The sequence below is a fragment of the Scatophagus argus genome, chromosome 18 (assembly GCF_020382885.2).
Source record: "Scatophagus argus isolate fScaArg1 chromosome 18, fScaArg1.pri, whole genome shotgun sequence".
Taxonomy (NCBI): Eukaryota; Metazoa; Chordata; class Actinopteri; family Scatophagidae; genus Scatophagus; species Scatophagus argus.
The window spans coordinates 7,849,644-7,868,110 of record NC_058510.1 but is presented as its reverse complement, the minus strand read 5'-3'; the positions used below and the strand labels follow the sequence as shown (position 1 = coordinate 7,868,110).

The 18,467-nt window shown below is 45.6% G+C and overlaps 1 protein-coding gene across 6 annotated transcripts in view; it reads left to right on the top strand.

Moving 5' to 3' along the window:
- Positions 1-17,561, top strand: part of dlgap1b (discs, large (Drosophila) homolog-associated protein 1b) — an 84,509-nt gene extending 66,948 nt beyond the window's left edge. For 3 of the 6 annotated variants that reach the window (XM_046372107.1, XM_046372104.1, XM_046372106.1), the window contains 6 exons: positions 7,594-7,979; positions 8,069-8,148; positions 11,656-12,071; positions 13,267-13,358; positions 14,151-14,303; positions 14,834-17,561. In XM_046372107.1, the coding sequence (XP_046228063.1) occupies positions 7,594-7,979; positions 8,069-8,148; positions 11,656-12,071; positions 13,267-13,358; positions 14,151-14,303; positions 14,834-15,049 (1,343 nt within the window). In that variant the 3' untranslated portion in view covers positions 15,050-17,561. The other 3 variants (XR_006841513.1, XR_006841514.1, XM_046372108.1) reach the window with 3 other exon arrangements.
- Positions 17,562-18,467: the final 906 nt, after the last annotated feature.

The window sequence follows — 18,467 nt, the reverse complement described above, 5'->3', positions numbered from 1 at the left end:
CACTCAGAGGTTTTTAAGGCGCACGCCCCTCCCCCGTATAAAGAGGAGCAGGAGTTTTTTTTCTGTCCAGGAGGGGGGGAGAGAGAAAGAGATGAATGGGGAAAGGAATGCAGGAGACAAACGAGTGCTCTCGGCAGGAGAGTGGGAATGTTGGAGAGACCATTGTTCCTCCCCCGCAAGATTCTGCAGGGAGTGGATGTAAACACATGGGAAGAGAGGGGAGAAGAGGGGTGTGAAAAGTCACACCTTAGAGACAGACTGGAGCATCTACTCAGATATTCATACATACTTGGATGCATGTTGTCTGCACTGGTACTTTGGACACACTCAGATGTACATACATGCAGCCAGTGCCTATAGCTGCCGTATCGTCTTTCCCTCCGCCCCCTCCGCCCCCTCCACCCCTTCAACAGGATGTATAGGGTCAGAGGGTCAGGACTGGAAGCCACAAAAGACAGTATGCATCAGTATAGCCTGGTTCTTGTTCCAAACCCCACACCCCTTTTGTACCTCCTACCTTTCTGTCCCCCCCCCCCCCCATTTTCCTTTTCTCTCACTCTTAACTTTCCATCTCCCTCTCTCCTCGTCCCCCCGCCTGCCCTGTCCCTCCTTTCATATAGGAGACGCAGAAGGCCCTACGTTTGGTTTCAGGCCCAGATGGCTTTAGCATGCCTCTGGCAGTGGATTAAGCCCGCCAGTGTCTCCTTTCGCCTCCATGTGCAAGTGGTCAGGACAAAGAGCGTCAAACAGGGGGAAAGGGGGAAGGAATGTGAGGAGAGGAAAAAAAAAAAGCCCAGGACTGTGAAATAACAACCCGACGCTGATGTTTCACGGCATTCCTGGAAGAGTAAACTCAAATGCTTGTAAAAGCCGTGAGCTAACTTTCCTGTTACTTTTTGTGCCTGGTCATTTTGTGAATCAGGTTGTGGCTTTTTGACTTGATCGCCTCTTGGAGTCGATCCCCAGCACGCTTGTTGCATGCAAGCCAGGGAAAGAAGAAGTGAACTTTTGACCACACTCTGCTGCATTTATATGTAAATAGCAGCTGCAGCAAGCAGTGATCCTTCATGTAATGACATGACATCGGCATTGTGTTTCAGCCCTCTCAGTTAAGGCAGATTCCTGCGTGTGCATGTGTGTCAGCCTCTTGTCTTTTTGTCCGTCTGGCTGTGTTGTTGCTTTTTTGTCCCAGAGTCCATTACTCCCCAGGCTCGCGGTTATGTTTTCCTGTTCTCAGCGGTAATGCCACACACTTTCAGTTCTTGCGGACGGTCTGTCATGTTTGTCCGTGTTTAGCACTTGGAGACAGTGTGGTGGCAACATTGTTGTGTCGTATTTTTAGTGTGGCAGACACTGGCCTAAGTGGACTATATGATCCACTTAACAGTACAAAATGCCAGCCCCAGGACCCCCCTTTTCTTCTTTCACTGTCTTTATCTCTGTGTGCTTGACTTTAACAAGTAACATACACTGAGATTTTTGTAGACCTCATCACTGCACAATCACAAGGCCGGTTTCATTTGATGACTAAGTGACCCCCACCCCCCAGCTACGTGATTCTGTTTTGCCACGACTTGTTGCAGTTGCACATGCTGTCATTGCCGGCACATGCGATGTGTCACTTTGCACAGCAAGCCAGTCAGCTCTTAAAAGTCTCAGTCAGACTGTGAGTGAGCAATGCTGTGGGAAATGAGTACAGTGAAAGCATGCGTGAGATGTGTGGGTGTGTTAGCTTTAGCGTTAGGGCTAATGCTCAGGTTTATGCCCCATGAAGCAGCCGGAATGTACAGGAACCGAAGGAAAGAGCACAGCAAACTTATCCTCTGTCCTCTCCCCCTTCCCTCTCCTCCCTTTTCTCACGTCTCTTCCTCTTGTTCCTTTCTTTAATTTATCTGTCTTCCCCTCTTTTTCTCCATCTCCTATTTACGTTTAGCGACCGTGCTCTCTCTTTCAACCCCCTGCAGGCTGGTCTTTTGGGCGGAAACAAAAGACTGATGTGTCTCTTCATGTGGTTGTGGACTAGTCAGGCTTAAGCCCTTGCCAAGGAACAGCTTAGAACAATGGAAACGGCCTGGAGCCCTCACAGGGCACGTCTAATGAGAAAACCCCCTTAATGTAAAAAAAAAAAGTCTTCAGGAGATTAGCTCACATGCTTCAGTACTGTACAGGGAGGAACTTTGGGATTACATATTTATGCCAAATCCTTGCTGATTATACATGACAGTGCAACAAGTGTCTTCTAGCTGCTATTTACAGTGTTGACACTGACAATTGCACTGCTGTTAGAGTAAATGTTAGTTATTTTGAGATTTCAGAAGGAAAGAAAATAATCAGCTGCGCATTTCAAGATCGGTATGTGAACTTCAAAACAGATCTCCAAAGCAGCGGGGAATACTGAATAAAGTGCAGAATGTCATCACTTTAAAAGCCTCACAAACTGGTTGGAAAATGAACTCTCATTTTTTATTTGCCCGCCCCCATTGGTTTCTCAGCGTGTCTCTCCCTGCCTGTCACTGATTGACAGGGCGAGGGGAGCGTCACGCCATTAAAGAGATACGCAGGTAACCGAGCTTTCTATTTGAACTTGAAGCACAGGAAAGTGGGTTAAGTGAAGTGAATCTATTGCCTAACAGGGAGCAGCTGCTTGCCAGATTTAGCAGAGGCTGACAGTTGTAAACACACTCTTATCTAGTCATTCAGGAGACTCAAGCCTGGCGGTGCAGCTACCCACTGTTGACACGGGTTTCTGTGGAAAAGGGCACACTGAGCGCACGACTTTGTTGATACCACTGTTGGTCTGGGGACACTGGAGGCATATTTAACAAATGTTTGGTGTTGATATGCATGCTTATGTTTAACTCAAGAAAAAAAAATAAATGCTACAGTTAGTGTAGGATGTTTACAACTCTGGTATCGTTTGGTTCCCCGACAAGCACTCACACATGCTAAAAATACTTCTTTTAAAAAGCACTCACAGATTGCCACCTTCATGTTCTCTCTCTCTCACACACACACACACACACAGGCACACACAGCACAGTGAGCTATTGTGTCTGAGAGAGTTCAGGCATCTGGAGAGCAGAAACCCTCTCTGGTGACCTCTGACCTCTGGTGGCTGAGCGATGTAGACTGACATGAGTGTCTGGGAGGCTTTCAGGTGAGTCAGAGTGCTGTCAAAGGACTTTCTGTGTATGATGTGTGCTGGGTTTGTTGTGTCTCTGCCGTATTAACTGTGATAAGTGATGAACAAACCTGCTATCCTGAGTTATTTCAAGTCAAAACATTTTGAAACTCAAGGCTTGTTTTAATTCTATTTCTTTCTTCTCCTTTTTTTTTATGTTTACTCGTAGTTGTCTACTGGAGGCCATGTTGAGTCACTTAGTGACACAACAGCACTGTGCCATCACATGGTGTGAACCTTTCAGGTTATTGTCAGCTGACCCAGTGACAAGCTTTTTTGACAAGGATCCAAGACAAACTGGTTGGTAGAGTTCAGAGTACAGCTGCACAAAGCCGAAGCGGAACAATATTAGATATTAATTTGCAACAGGGTGGCACCCGGTCGCTCTCCCTGTCCTACGATCCTGCTGTTTGTTTGATTTTGAAGCTGCACTAGCTGCGAGCCTCTATTCTTGCCTTTGTTTTCTTGTTGGCTGGTGTTTAGGTGAGTGTCAGTGCAGCTGCAGTGTACCCTGTCAAGGTAAACAAACGGCCAACAGAAGCTCCCCTCTGACTGCTGCTGGTGAAACGCCAAGCCTCCCGGCAAACTTTGTGTTGTTAATGTGTCGCCATGGTGACGCTATCACAAAGGACTCCAGCTGGTCTTGTGTGTGTGTGTGTGTGTGTATGGCAGAGAGCGAGAGATGGACAAATGGACAGAGAAGGAGCAGACGGAGCCGGGCAGTAACTCTCTGATTTACCCTCCTCCTCCTCGTCCTCCTCAGTCTTGTTCTTGCCCCTCTTGTCTGTTCACTATTCTCTCCCCTCACCCCTCCGGCAGGCCCTCATCTCAAACACAGTGCAGCTGGGCTCAGCTGTCAGTGTTCCCCCACACTGACCGCCCCCTTTCCGGGCCTTTGTATTTGTTTGGTTTGGTGCTGGATTTGCCCTTGGCCCCCGCGCGGGGGAGCCCGTTCCTGTTAGCTAGCCTCTTAAACCAAACCGTCTGCTCTTTGAAGTGGCCTATCACAGACACACAGATTGAAGATTACAAAGCAGCTGCCTGCCTTCAATCTGTCCGGTGACATGGACGCAATGATTAAATGAAGGAAACGGCATACACCTATGCAGACACACAAATAGCACACTGATCAGCAAAGGCAAAAAAGAGAGGTGGCTTGCGAGGCTATTTTTGTTCTGGAGGCTGTAGAAATGAATGGAGACTTTGCTTTGTCTCAGGGGAGGGAAGAGGGCTTTCTTTGATATTATCAAGCCCAGAGGTGGGGGAGTGCTCTGCCAAGAGGAACTGCTATTCACACCAACTTGTCGGCGTGGGACTTTTGAAGCATTTGTCAAAAGAGGGGTCTGGCAGAGAGCCAGCAGAGTTTTGTCATTCACAAACTCTTCTGTTGGGGATGACAATGCTCGCGGCGGGCTGCACTTACCTCTGTGAGGGAAGGGAGATGAAATTCCATTAAGTGAGGAAGTTGTTTCCAAGATAATATGAACGATGTCTTTCTTTTTCTGTGATCAAGTCTTTGCTAACCTGATATCATGAAGTTACTGAAAAACGTTATTTGTGCGCTTGTCTCCAGTTATCTGCGTTGAAAGAGTTCTCCACATTCCTACTTAAGGGTCTGATGGAATCCTGCGTCACATTCCTACTTCACCCAGTCCTTGACTGACTGTGTGTGTGGGAGGTCCAGGGCAGTGTAGCTGTCTTAATGCGTTCATAGCTGCAAGAGGGTCAAACTGTTGTCTTATCATGTCGGTGGAAACTGGAAACCAGGCTTCTAGCTTATCAGGACAGTTGTTATGCTCGGATGCTTTTCCCTCGCTGTTGTCAGACATCTGAACTTGAATGCATTCATTTTGCAAAATGTTTGAAGACACATCTTGACAAACACACGCGCTTACATCCAAGTCACCAGCACGGCTGGGTCGCTGCGGATGGAGAGCATATCAGTGGCAGGAAGTCTGTGGTCTCCCTTGATGTGGAGAGGTTGAAACGTTAAGCTGGGTCCTGTCAGTGTTGTTTGTGTGCCTGCGCTGTCCACGTCTGCCGGCCCGTGTGCACATGCATGTGTACGTGGGCATGTTCTGACTCCCGAGTGTGTTTATTTAACCTGTCTCAGCATTGAATACCCCCTGTCATTCTCTCCTGCGCGTCTGGCTCTCGCAGTGACAGCTAGGTGGGACATGGCGCGTCGTCTCCTGTTTCATACAGCGCTTTATTGAGTGGATGAAAGACCTCTGTTCTTTAACCCTTCTCTGGGCCTGAGAGGAGCAGCAGACTCGCACACACACACACACACACACACACGCACACACACCCATGCAGTCATCCAACATGACTTTTAGATGACTTCAGGGGATCGAAGCCCTGAAAGGGGCTGACATTCTATCCTTTGAACCTCCATGGTTGATAGGGGCAGGACCTCGCCCTCTCCCTCTGTGTGAGCGCATGTGTGTGTTCGCTGTGCTTTTTTTTTTTTTTTGCCCTCTTGTGGATCTGCACTCGTTGACCTTTTCGAAGATTAGCCCTGGATGTCGATCATATTCTCTAGACATCAGTGAGAAGTCGAGACAGTGCTGCGCATGGTGGCAAGCTCAGACGATTCCGCCTATTATTCCTGCATCTCTTAAAAGAAATACGCACGACATTTAGCTGTAGAGGGAAGTACAGTAAGTCATCTTATTTTGTCTTTCTTGTGGTTTGGTAGGCCACCATCAAAGACACTCATTTTAGCAACCGTGATCTAATCTCAAGGCAGGATTCGTTGCGTCTGAGGACTTTCCATCTTGTCAAAACCTGACTGAAATCTTGTCAGGGATCATCCAATCACTGCTAGCAAGGCAGGAGGGAGGGAGGGAGGGTTGGATGACTCTGACAAACCAAGAGGATGAAGTCAGCCCTCTGTTCATCTCCAATATGCAAAGGCCTCTCTGTAGCTGTCAGTGACATGGCAAGACACAAAGCAAACAACATCCGGCTCTAATAGTTTTAGACATGGCTGCCTGTGCTGGGTGTGGTTGGCAACAGTTGTCTGCCGCACACAGAGCAACGATCTCGCCACGGTAGTATGTTTATCTTTTGTAGGGATTAAAGGGATCCAGGAAACCCGCTGTCCTAGTTTTGCTTCAGAGCAGAGAGAGAGAGAGAGAGAGAGAGAGATAGAGCGGGAGAGCGACCTAGTTTTGATGATAGCACCAGGCCAGGAAGGAGATTCCAAGGCATAATGTAGTTAGGTGGTGGCTGTTTTTGTCTTTCTTTAGACAGGCTGTGTTTTTTTGTCTCTTGGCATGTTTCTATACACGGCCTTGTGAATCAGTGCGTGTGTGAGAGACTCCATTGTCTGTGCAAAACCTGTAGTTGTAACCTGAGAAGGAGAGAGCACTGACAGAAAGAGGAGGAGTGTTACTGTGATGCTGTTTTGTGCCTTAATGCAATGCCTTTGGAGTGTACTGAGCTCTCTTGCTTTCTCCGTTCTTTCTCTTGTAGTATAATTTAAAGTTCTCTGTTTTGTGAATATCATTTAACCTCTGTGGACCTACATGTGCAAACAACACTGAGGCACACAAGCGTGCAGGGCTATATTCAGTACCATCAGATTGGATGTATACAGTAAATGCGTAGATGGCTTAACCATCTAGATCAGTGGGTCAAGTGGCTGACATGCTAATCCTATTACTAGACGAGGCTCTGACCTGTTAAAGTTGGTCCTGATCTACTGTCCACTGACTCTCAACACATGGACCTAAGACCTCTGGGTATTCTGTCAGGGTGTCAGCTGTAACTGAAGTCATTTTCCCCTCAGGCATTGAACTGATTTAGATTTGATGTTTTAATTTGATTCTATGTTGTGTAAAATGCATGCATTCCGTATTTTCAGATTTCCGTATTTGCCAGATATTGGATGTTTCTTATCTCCCATGTACTCATTGTACTTGCTTATTATCTTATTTATATTATGCTGTTTATATTTATGCTGTACTGTCATTATTCACTGCTGCATTGATCTGTATGGCCAACAAGCAGCCTTCATTTAGTACTGCACTTTCACAAAGTTGAGGAGCTCAACTTCATACAGACTGAATGGTCAAAATTGCAGTAACAGAGATTGAGATATCTTAACTTTTTAGTCTCTGGGTCTCATTTCACAAACACAAAATCCTACATTTCCCATAATGCATCACAGCTCTGATCCCTGATTCCTACTGAAGGCAGAAAAAGGTAAAGGAGTGTTTTCACAGGCTGTATAATAGGCTGTTTAAAATAATGATTAAACTGAACTTGTGTGTGAAATTGGTGGAATACCCCGTTACAGTTTCAATTTATTTGTTATTTAACTGATTAAGAAGTTCTTTTTTTTTGATGCATACTTTCATGGTGTCGTAATTTTTTATCTCTATATTTCTGTCTCCTCCCTGCAGTGTCATCATGCATCACTACCTACAAGAAGACACCTCCCCCAGTCCCACCACGGACCACCCCGTCCAAACCATTCATATCCATCACGGCCCAGAGCAGCACCGAGTCCGCCCAAGATGCCTACATGGATGGTGGCTCCGGCCCGCGGACAGGTATCAGCTCCCAGCCGGGCCTGTCCAACTCCACGGAGAGCATCGACAGCATGAAGGCCTTGACAGCAGCCATCGAGGCAGCTAACGCTCAAGTGCACGGCCCTGCCAGCCAGCACGTCACCAACAGCACCATCACCATCACTACCACCGCCACCACCTCTGCCGTCGCACATGTCTCCGCGGACAGCAAGGCGCAGAGAGAAGCTCTCCGCAAGTGCCTCTCCATAGGGATCCAGGTTAGTGGATGAAACTGGGGCTTGAACTTGTCGGAGTTTCCAAACAAAACTCTGGCATGCAGTTTGACAGTTTCTGCTCCTCCTCATAGGTGGACCCGGAGGAAGGGGGGCCGACAGAGGAGCAGTCCAAATTCCAGTCAATAGGAATTCAGGTGGAGGATGAGCGATGGTGAGTAGTGAGATAAGGAGAGGGAGGTTGTGAAAGTGAAACTGGATAAGTCTAATGGCAGGGATGACGCAGAGTTAGTATGAACAAGATGAAGACTTGTAGAGACAGAGAGAGGTTTTGTAGTGTGCACTGCAAGCTTTTGAGTCCGCCCCCCCGCACTTGCTTCCCTGCAGCAGCTGTCCCCAGTTCAGGGGAGGTTGGCGTCAGAGTCCCCTCAGCCAGGGGCCCCAAGTGACAGCTGGGCCAGAGGATGTGGTGCAGGGAGCTGGGAAGGTGGAGGGGGCGAGTTGACAGCCATCTGTTGCTTCGCTCATTGTGATTCAGGCTACTTTCAGGCTGTGTGTGTGTGTATGTGTGAGAGGGAGGGAGAGTTAAAAAGAAGGGGGGGTAGAGTTTTATTGGGTCTGTTTAGTTCTGAGAGTACTAAGAGATCGCTGTGCTGTCAGCCACAGCCTCTTATTCTGCAACATGTTTGCAGTTTGAGGAGAAGCAGCCGAGTGTTTCATTAGCTCACATCTCACTAAGCTCATCGAGGCCTCTGGTGGGACACGCAGGCATTTATGGTGTCTTTATCTGCATTCGTTCACCCTGTCAAAACAGTGACCTTCTGTTTCATGAGGGAAGTTGACAAATTTAACCACGGTACTGGTTTCGTGCTGGTCGCCAAGGCATGCTTCGGGAATTCAAAGAGACATCACCTTTAATCAAAGGTCACAGCGAGGGCTGGATGCACACTTACACAGTGTCAGGGAATGTGAGGGGCTTTCTGAAAGGGGAGGTCTCAGCTGACTAACCAAGCTCTGACTTCCCTGAGTTGCCAAGCCAAATATTAACTCATCCTGACACCTTCTAGTCTGCTAAGTCTTGGATGTATGGCAGAACAGCAATGCGCATTTCTCAGGTTAATGTTTAGAGTAGATGGGGGAAGGCATTTTTGTTTGATTGTTTACCTGTTAGCATGCATGTGTGTGTGTGTGTGTGTGTACCTGGGAGGTCTGGCTGGGCATATTGCCCCCTACATTGGATTCCCAGACAGTGAGAGTGCCAAACTCCTACGGCCTCGCTTCATTGTACACACTCCTTTAGTTGTGTGTGTCTCTGTCTGTGTGTGTGTGTGTGTGTGTGTGAGAGAGAGAGAGAGAGTCTGGGTTTTTATATGCAGCAGTCGCAGGTCGTAACCTCACCTTGCTGTTTGAACTAGGATTAAATGAGAGGGAGTGGAAGAGAGCTGGAAAAGAGACGAACACAACAAACAACGTGAATGTCTGCGACTTCTTTCTGTACCGAAATGCTGCAACTGAACACTGGTTTTTATTTAAGTATCATATTTATTCGCACAAGTCAGATTTCAAAGTGTTTAAAATACAATTTAAGTTATTTTTAAAATGACATTTTCTATATGTATCTATAGAATTTAGATAACCGCCTGATCTTAAAGATACAAATAGTGCAAAATATAACCGATGATATACAAATGAGACAGAATTTGATGAATTAATTGATGGATTCCAGTTTGCAGGGCCTTGTGAGTTTCGGTCTGGGGTTGGTGGTCTCCAGATGGCTTTGCAGTGGGAACTGGAACATTGAGTGAGTGGTCTGAGTGACTAAAGCACGTGCACAACCCCTCTCGAAGAGTCAACCTAAGGGACAGCTCGACCTCCCTGTCTTTTTGTTTGTTTTTGTCCTAACTGACTGGAGGTTTGTCATTAGTGGCATAAGACAAACAAACAAGAAGCCTCAGGTGCACGTGCAATCTTTGAATGTCACTTTGTGGTGTGTAATAGAACAACTGGCAGCGTAATGCTGCATTTTCCATCATCCAACATGTGTTCCAGCGCTTCTTTCTGTATACAAATAAGACATCTGTACTTTTCTTTTTCTTGTTTATAGATGTTTCAGTGTTTCCTCATGTCTGTGGTTTGAACTGTGTTCTCTGTCGATGAGAGGAAAAACATTAAGATTTATTAACAAAACAAACCTAAAGGCCTTGTGAAAGCAGCAGCGTATGGAATGACGTGATTTACAGCTTTTCTTCGTGTTCCTCACATGGATGCAATAAGAACACGGACGTTCTCTGGGTTTGTTTTTTTTTTTTCGTCTCTCTTTTTTTTCCTCCTGCATACTTTCCTTGTGTTTTATAGTCTCTTGCACATTGACTTTTCTCTTTAAATGCCCTTCCTTGTTCTTTTGCCTCCTGCCTATTGATATATCCGTCTCTCTGTCTGGGCTGTGTTCGGCCTTGCCCGTCTCTGCCGCTGCAGGAAGTTGTTAGCAGGCTGATAGAAAGCAGGCTGAGGTCATTAGAACTGAACACCTGCTCGGAGGAGTTACTCTTTAACTGCTCTTCACACACACTCACACGCTCGAAGGGCTGTGGGTACGCACACATAAAGCACATGCACGCTGTGTTTGATCTCACCCGAAGCCACTCCCTTGCTCTTGCCCTTTTTTGCTGTTCATGGAAGAGAAGAGATGAATGAGAAAAGGGGGGAGGTAGAGAGTTCAGTGGTCGGCTTCACTGAGGAGTGTGTGTCCGGAGATGCAGACGTGATGGAGCTACGATCATTTATGTGTGTCGTGCTGCAGGCGGGTCAAGCTGAGGTGTGAGAGGACTGTGGGCATGTGTTTTCTGGCTTGGCAAAATTGTTGCTTCTTATTAATTTGCTGTGTATTGACAGCAGAGATAGTCAAATATGTAAACTTGCATATGTTTAACAGTACAGTAAGGCATGCTTGGAATAGCTAAAATTTAAATGTAAAAGTTTGCATGAGGGCATATGTGACGAGTTTGTGTGCAGTTCCACTTTTATTTGCTCTTTGTTTGTATCTTTGGAGCCCCTGTTTGTGCCAGCTTAGTTTATCTCTCCTTTTCAAGTGTCTCAGTGAGCAGCACTCGGGTACATTTTTGTATGTGTTAATAAAAGATGTGCTTTGAGTCGTGTACCACTTTGAGTTGTAATCTTGCAGTGATTAAACTACTGGCTCCTCTAATCACTGCACTTTAGCCGGCCAGTTATTTCCCCCCCAACATGCGCGTCCCTCTGGCGTCCCATTCATTAGTGGGGTGGTGAGCTGCTCTATAGAACGTAGCTGAGTGTGTGTGTTGATTCAGTCTCTGCATACGAGTGTCTGCTGTCTGCACGTAGCGCGAAGGGACTTGGCAGAGGCTGCCCGACAGAGCCGCTGAGCCAAATACGACATGGCACACCCAGCTGTAGAGAAGGATCCCAGGTGTGTGTGTGTGTGTGTGTGTGTGTGCGTGCATCAGCCCAGCCCGGACACACTTGTTGTGCGACAGACGATTGCACACTCTGTTGCTTCTGAATGAGCCAGGTGACAAAACACACACACAGACAGCGACACACTATGAAAGCCATCTATTCATCGCTATCACTGATGAGATCGCTATGATCATTTCAGTGTTTTATTGGAGCTCACCCAAGAACTGTTTGTAAACTAATATTATCATAATTACTGCTAAAATAAGTTCTTTTCTTCCTTTTCTAGTTACCGCAGGATGACCCGCTCCAACAGCGTAACCACGGCCGTGCAGGCTGACCTCGATGGCCCCGCAGATGTCCCAGAGGTGCAGCCGCGTCACTCTGCCACCATGCCACGCCAGCACTCCCGCGACGCTGCCACTTCTACTGTCAGCATCCAGGGCTCGGGGAATCACTATCACGCTTGTGCCGGTGACGACTACGGGGAGGTGGGGTTCGACCCTTCCATCCTGCCCCCTCCAGACCCGTGGATGGACAGCGTGGCTGAGCCCGAAGTGGAGGCTCAGGAGGCTGTCGGGCGGTCAGTGTGCCCCCGTGATGGCCGCTGGTTCCTCAAGTTGCTGCAGGCTGAGATGGAGCGTATGGAGGGCTGGTGTAGACAGATGGAGCAGGATGAGGTTGAAAATGAGCTTCCTGACGAGAGTGAGTTGAGTCATAGGGTCTAAATGCCAAGATGTGAAAACAAGTCTGCTGTGCCTATTAGGTCTTTTCTCCTCCTCTCCTTTCCTCTCCTCTTGTCTCCTCTCCTCCCCTCCTCTGATAGTCCACAATAGCTGCTTGTTTCTCTGTCAGGCCCTCTGGCCTCCACAGACATACCGGGCATACTTATCAATATGCCCGGCCGTAGCCACACATCTGTCGTTTAGACACACTGTATGATGATCTCTCATGCAAACACAATGAAGGAGTTACTCTCCATTTGATATTAATGTAACACACATACACACACTGCGGTGCATTCCTGCAAATGTCTGAATATGTTTATGTGCACGTACCCACACATGCACATCCAAGGCTGAGCAAACAAGATTCAGGCGGTAGGCACTGTAGTTATACCTGTACTGCAGAGCTGATTTTACCAAAAATGTCATTGCTTATGCAGCCAGTGTGCTGTTATGGTTCCAGGCTAGAGATTCTCTCACAGAACGCACAGAGCAGGGAGGTTGTCTCAAGGTTATGTTTCCAGCACCCCCCACCCCCTGCACACAGACAGACACACACACACACACACACACACACAAACACACACACACACACACACACATCCTGAAGGAGTTGAAGAGTGCAGTGCAGATTCTTCACCCCCCCCCCCCTCTCAGTTTTTGATCCTGTTTTTTTCATGTAGTCTAATGTATGCACTGACAGTTCCTCACCACAGGGACGTGAGTGAATAGGAACAACCACTGGAGTCAGGCTATGTACTACAACCTTGTTTATCTGCCATACAAGCATTGTGTTATTTTATGTATGTGATTTATATTTTTAACACAAGAGCAACTAAATCATTTCTTATGCGCTGTAAACATGATATTTTAAAATTTATGTTCATGTAGGCTTTTGTGTTTTGGAGAGCGTCTTTTTAGAATTTGGATTTCATCATATTTCAGTCATTATTCACTTGGCTAATCTGATTTTTGTTCCATTAGAGGCAGAAATAATCGAGGACTCTAGCGCATCCTTTTCTGTTGCACTGCAAAAGCAGCCTCTCTGTCAGTGCTGCAACATCCCTGCAGTATGCAGTTCTGTGAGTAATTGCATTGTAAATTGTGTGTGTCTCTGTGTGTGTGCGTGTTTGTGTGCGTGCATGCATGCATGTGCGTCTGTGTCTATTCTGCAGTCCTGGGGAAGATCCGCAGTGCAGTGGGGAGTGCCCAGCTGCTGATGTCCCAGAAGTTCCAGCAGTTCCGGGAGCTGTGTGAGGAGAATCTGGTATGTGTCACCTCATCGTCTGCATGCTCCCCCAACCCCCCCCTTCAACACTGACATCATCCTGCACAAATCATCCTGACAGGCCAGGCCGGCGCTCATTTGCTATGCATCTAGTGTAGAGTGTGCATCTGCACACCCTCACACCGTCTTTCACTCAGTAGAACATGCTGTGTGAAAACTAGAGCCTGACAAACAGAGAATTTTAGATGCTGATACCAGTATATTTCTGTACTGAAGCAGATTTTAAATGCAGATATTCACTTTTATTTTTCATTTTGCAGGTCAAAATATTAGAACTGTCTGTATTGCATAATTTATCCATTATAGACCTTTCATTCTGAATCACTTTCAACCCTGAGTACTAATTATAAAATGAATAAAAATACTATTTGTGAACTGTAAAATGTCTGTATTTATAGCAGTGGAGCATGTATGAATCGAAGACAAGTACTTGACAGATAGATTGGCAAACTTGTATTTTTGGTTAAACCAGGGTGGATGTAAGATTCAAAACAAATGGTAACAAAGGAGTCAATGGCACATTGTGGATACGAGCTGAGTGCTCCCACATATTTACAGTATGGCGCATGATTTACGTAAAAATCTATAATCTGTAACTAACACAATGTTTGACTGGCTTGTAAACCAATTCTGTGAATCACACAGTTGCTTCAAAACGTAATCATGAGACAGCAACAGCATCTTTTCAAAAATGTATGACAGGCATGTAAACAGTCTGTGTTTGTGTATGTGTGTGTTCATGTGCTCGTGTGTGTCTATGCAATTTTCCAGAACCCAAATGCACACCCACGGCCCATCTCGCAGGACCTGGCAGGTTTCTGGGACATGCTCCAGCTCTCTATCGAGAACATTAGCCTGAAATTTGATGAACTCCACCAACTCAAAGCCAACAACTGGAAACCTCTGACCCCACCAGAAATTCAGGTACTCCATCTTAACTGATCAAATTAATCAAATTTCAGTTTTGTTTTGGAGTGCTTTACTAACCTGCACGTTATCTGCTGTCTTTACTGTAAACTTCGAATTGGCCCCGTTAATTTGAGTTAAGCTTTGTTGTAGCATGCGGTTGTGTGTGTTGCATACTGTCATGTTGCCTGCCTGACGTCACCACATGTATTTTTGTTTTGTCTTGTCTTGTTGTTGACAGTGAGCTGCTTTTGAGAAGCTACTCTACCTGCCATGCACCGTTGGGGCCTCTCCACCTCCAATGGTCACTTTTACCTCATGCAAAAGGCCACCACCGTGCTCTCTTACCCCACACAAATGGCTGCCACTGTGAACCATAACCTCATTTAAAATTGCATGCTCTGACATTATGCCCACAGCAGCCACAGCACTCATGCTAACCCTTACGTAAGCTGGCTGCAGTTGTGTTGCTCCTTACTGTGTTTAGCTGCAGCTTGCCACGAGGACTCGGTGGTCTGTCATTAAGACTATTTGTCATTCCTGTTCAGGACAGAAGGATGCCCCCTCCGGTGCCAAAGAAACCCCTGAAGGGCCACCCTCCCTTGGCCAGGGACCGCTCGCTGGAGAGCTCTGAGCGCCAGCGTCTGGAGGCTCGCAAACGCCTGCTAGCTGCCAAACGTGCCGCGTCAGTTCGGCAGAGCTCTGCTACGGAAAGCGCAGACAGTATCGAGATCTATATCCCAGAGGCTCAGACCAGACTATGAGACAAACACATGCACCTACACATGTCCAAAACATGTCCCATCCACACAATAGCACTGAATGGTAAGGCTTAGGTGCTAACATAACATAATCACATTTTTTTTTGCAGACTTCTCAGATCACTGTGGAGTCAGTCACGATGGAGGTTGTCTGAACAAGAAATGTACATTTACAGTAATTATTTATTTAATTATTTATCCCCCCCCCCCCCCCCCCCCAACCTTCACCACCATTTTCCTTCTCCCAGCTTTGATGTAGCAGTCACTCCCCCCGTACCTCCACCCGCCCCTCACAAGACCTGTCTTACAAATCCCTTTTTTTAAAGTGGCCTATTATTACAAAGTAAGCCAGGTGTAGCACAGCAGTGATGCTTCATGTTAATGTCAAAGGAAAACAGGGAGGGGGCGTGCGTGTCCACGTGGCATGTGTATACGTATATACATCCAAACACACACAGTGAGCGGTGTGTTTGTACTGATCTGCTCAGATCAAGTGGAAAGACCAGACCTATTGACTCACATTCAGTTTTATATTTAGCTTTCTATAAAATCCCATGTTTTTGCGTAATGAGGCTAAACATTAGAAAACGGAAAGACCAGACAAGGAAACCATAGCGTCAAATCGGTGACACAATTGGCTCTCTGTCTGAAAATGGGTCTTTCCACGAGGCCGACCCTGTAGGAAAGGTCAAGAGGTCCGATTCTGTTCCTCCAGGTGAGGCAAAGTAGCTTTTGAGCCCGGGAGCCGCTTTTGAGGTTCTGCAGAATGAGTGCAACTCACTAAAAAGAATCACTGTTAGAAAAATGCCACAAACCTGATCTGTGTGTGTGAGAAAGGGAGCGTGTGTGGATGATTCAGATGTTCATTTCAAAAAGTGCTTCCTATTTTTCTAGGTCTAAAAGGTCCTAGGTCTAACTGAAGCTGAACGTAGCAGTATCAACAAACTGTAAACAAACCGCCCGTCTCGTCTCGTTTCAAGCCGAGTAGATCATGTTTGTATAAAGAACATACAGTGTAACGACATGACATGCATGCTGACACAAGTTAACTGATATTTTTGTCTTTTCTAAACAGGTTCAATCCTTTCTCATATCGCGTTCAAACTCTTCAGTGTTACAAATAATGCTAAAATACTGATATTTGGTACAAAACTGGTAGTTGTACTATATTTTATTATGTCCTTTTTAAGATGAGAAGTTTATTGACAGTATTAAGAAAAAGGACTGAAAAGGGACTATTTTCTCTTCACTGTGTGTGTACTATCTCTGCCTCCAAATGAAGCAATTATTTGAAGGTCATACAGAAAAATAATCCAATTTGTAATATTTTGTATTCATGTTTAATTTATTGATCAGGACATTGTTTCCTGACATTGTGATTATTATTATTATTATTATTATTATTATTATTATGCACTGACAGCAAGGCCCTTATACTGTGTTTATGTTGTATTTCTGTTGGCTCTTTTGCATGACAGGCACTTTTGTTTTTTTCTTTCTGTTTCAGTGATCAGCCTTAATTTCTAATATGATAGTCGAGCACAACAGCAGTCTCAGGGGAAGAAGTGTGTGTTTGTTTGTTTGTTTATGTGTGCATGTGTGTGAGTGAGAGAGTGTGACTGTATGTGTGACCCATGGCTTTGTCTCTTACTGTACATAACCCCAGCCACAAGGATAGGCCATGATGTTAAATAAGGGAATAGTGTCCATGCCATCTTTTGAACGACGCTCCTGTTGAACGTCTCAGCCCTAATTACTTCACGATAACAAGGTATTTCTGTCAGCTGCTCGAATGTGGGGACAATCCTGAGCTGGTTTAGCCATCACATAATAGTTTTGATAATTAAATAACAGGTCTTTGATGTGCAGTTCTCTGTATTGATCTGAAAACGTTTTGTGCCATTGAATAACAATAGTTAAGGATATGTTTCTGCTTTTTGTCCCGTCGAAGGCCTACTGGAAGTTTTTTAAGGAGAGATGTTTGTGAAGGAACTCAAGTGATGAGGTTACCAGTAACACAGTATGATTTGTATGTCCTTTAGCTGGTCAATATGAAGTTTAGGAAGGATGCGTAAAAGTAACTGTAGTTCAAACTTAATGCCATTTTATGTAGATGAAGCTCATTTTAGTATTTTTTACTTTGGAAGCTTGTATTTGAATTGAATTGTCTGTCAAATGATTGACTTTTTATTTAGGTTTATTATATTAACATATCAAATATAATACTCCTGATATAGCAGGGAGTTAGAAACCAGAATGTTGGACTGTGGTTAACTGCTAAACTCAAAAGACACTCCAGCACTCCTGGCAATTCTGACGTTGTGATGTAGTTATATTAAGAGAAAAACATTTGTACATAAATGAATGTTTCCCTATGTAAATGTAAACTAAAAAAAAAAAACAATCAAATAACATATTAAGCAGATATACATTTTGTAATTAATGTTATTACACTGTTGATGTTATGGCACGTGTATGAGCTCTTATCAGCATTAAAAAAAAAATATATCATTGCCATAATTTTGTGGCGTTCATTTCTTTCCCTGTCTCCACATGTGTTTTCAATTGGAATATAATTAAACAGATTACAAGGCCAGCATGGTGTGTTTTTAGGGCATTTCCTTTCCGCAGGGGCGGGTCCCCATAATTAGACAGCACTTTTGGCCTTGGCTGAGCCCCATCACTCCTGTACGTGCAACTTCTGGTGATTCGTCATTCACACATCAGTCAGTGCTGAGGGCAGGCACGCTGACCTCAGTGGCCAGAGTTCAGGAGTGTGTGGGGGTCGGGGGTTGAAAGAGAGGGTTGCGGAAGTGGGCGTCATCTTTGTGTAAAGCCTGGCTCTGTGTCTGTCTACCTTTCAGATGGCTCACCATGGTGGGCTTCAACTGCCCGCTGTGTGCCTGGAAGTCTGATTAAACCCATATTAGTGATTACATCCCCAAGTTTGGACCCCCCACCACCATCACCACCACCAAGAGCCATCACTTTCAACAGGCAACATCTGACAAAAGGTGGAAAACACAAAATACTTTTTATATGTGTTGATGACCAGCACTTTGATAATCTGACCACATATAGCCAGGTGATTAGTGTGGGAGTAGTGATTATTTCCTGGGATATTTAAAATGCATCAAAATGCCAGTCGCAGCAGAGGTTTTCAGTCCTTTCAAAACAGAAAAATAGTTTGGCGTTGCGCTTCAGAGAAGAACATGTAATAAATGAAAAGGTTGGCTGTCTCAGCAAATAGAGACAACAAATCCTATTGAGGCCAATAGAGAAGATTTAGCAGGACCAGAAGGGAACAGCTGTCCTCTTCGCCTTCCAACGAGCCAGCATGCTCAGTTGTAAGCTCCCTTACATTGACTCTATTGAGACACAGCCGCACATAAAGACCCGCTGGCAAGAAACTGTTGACGTC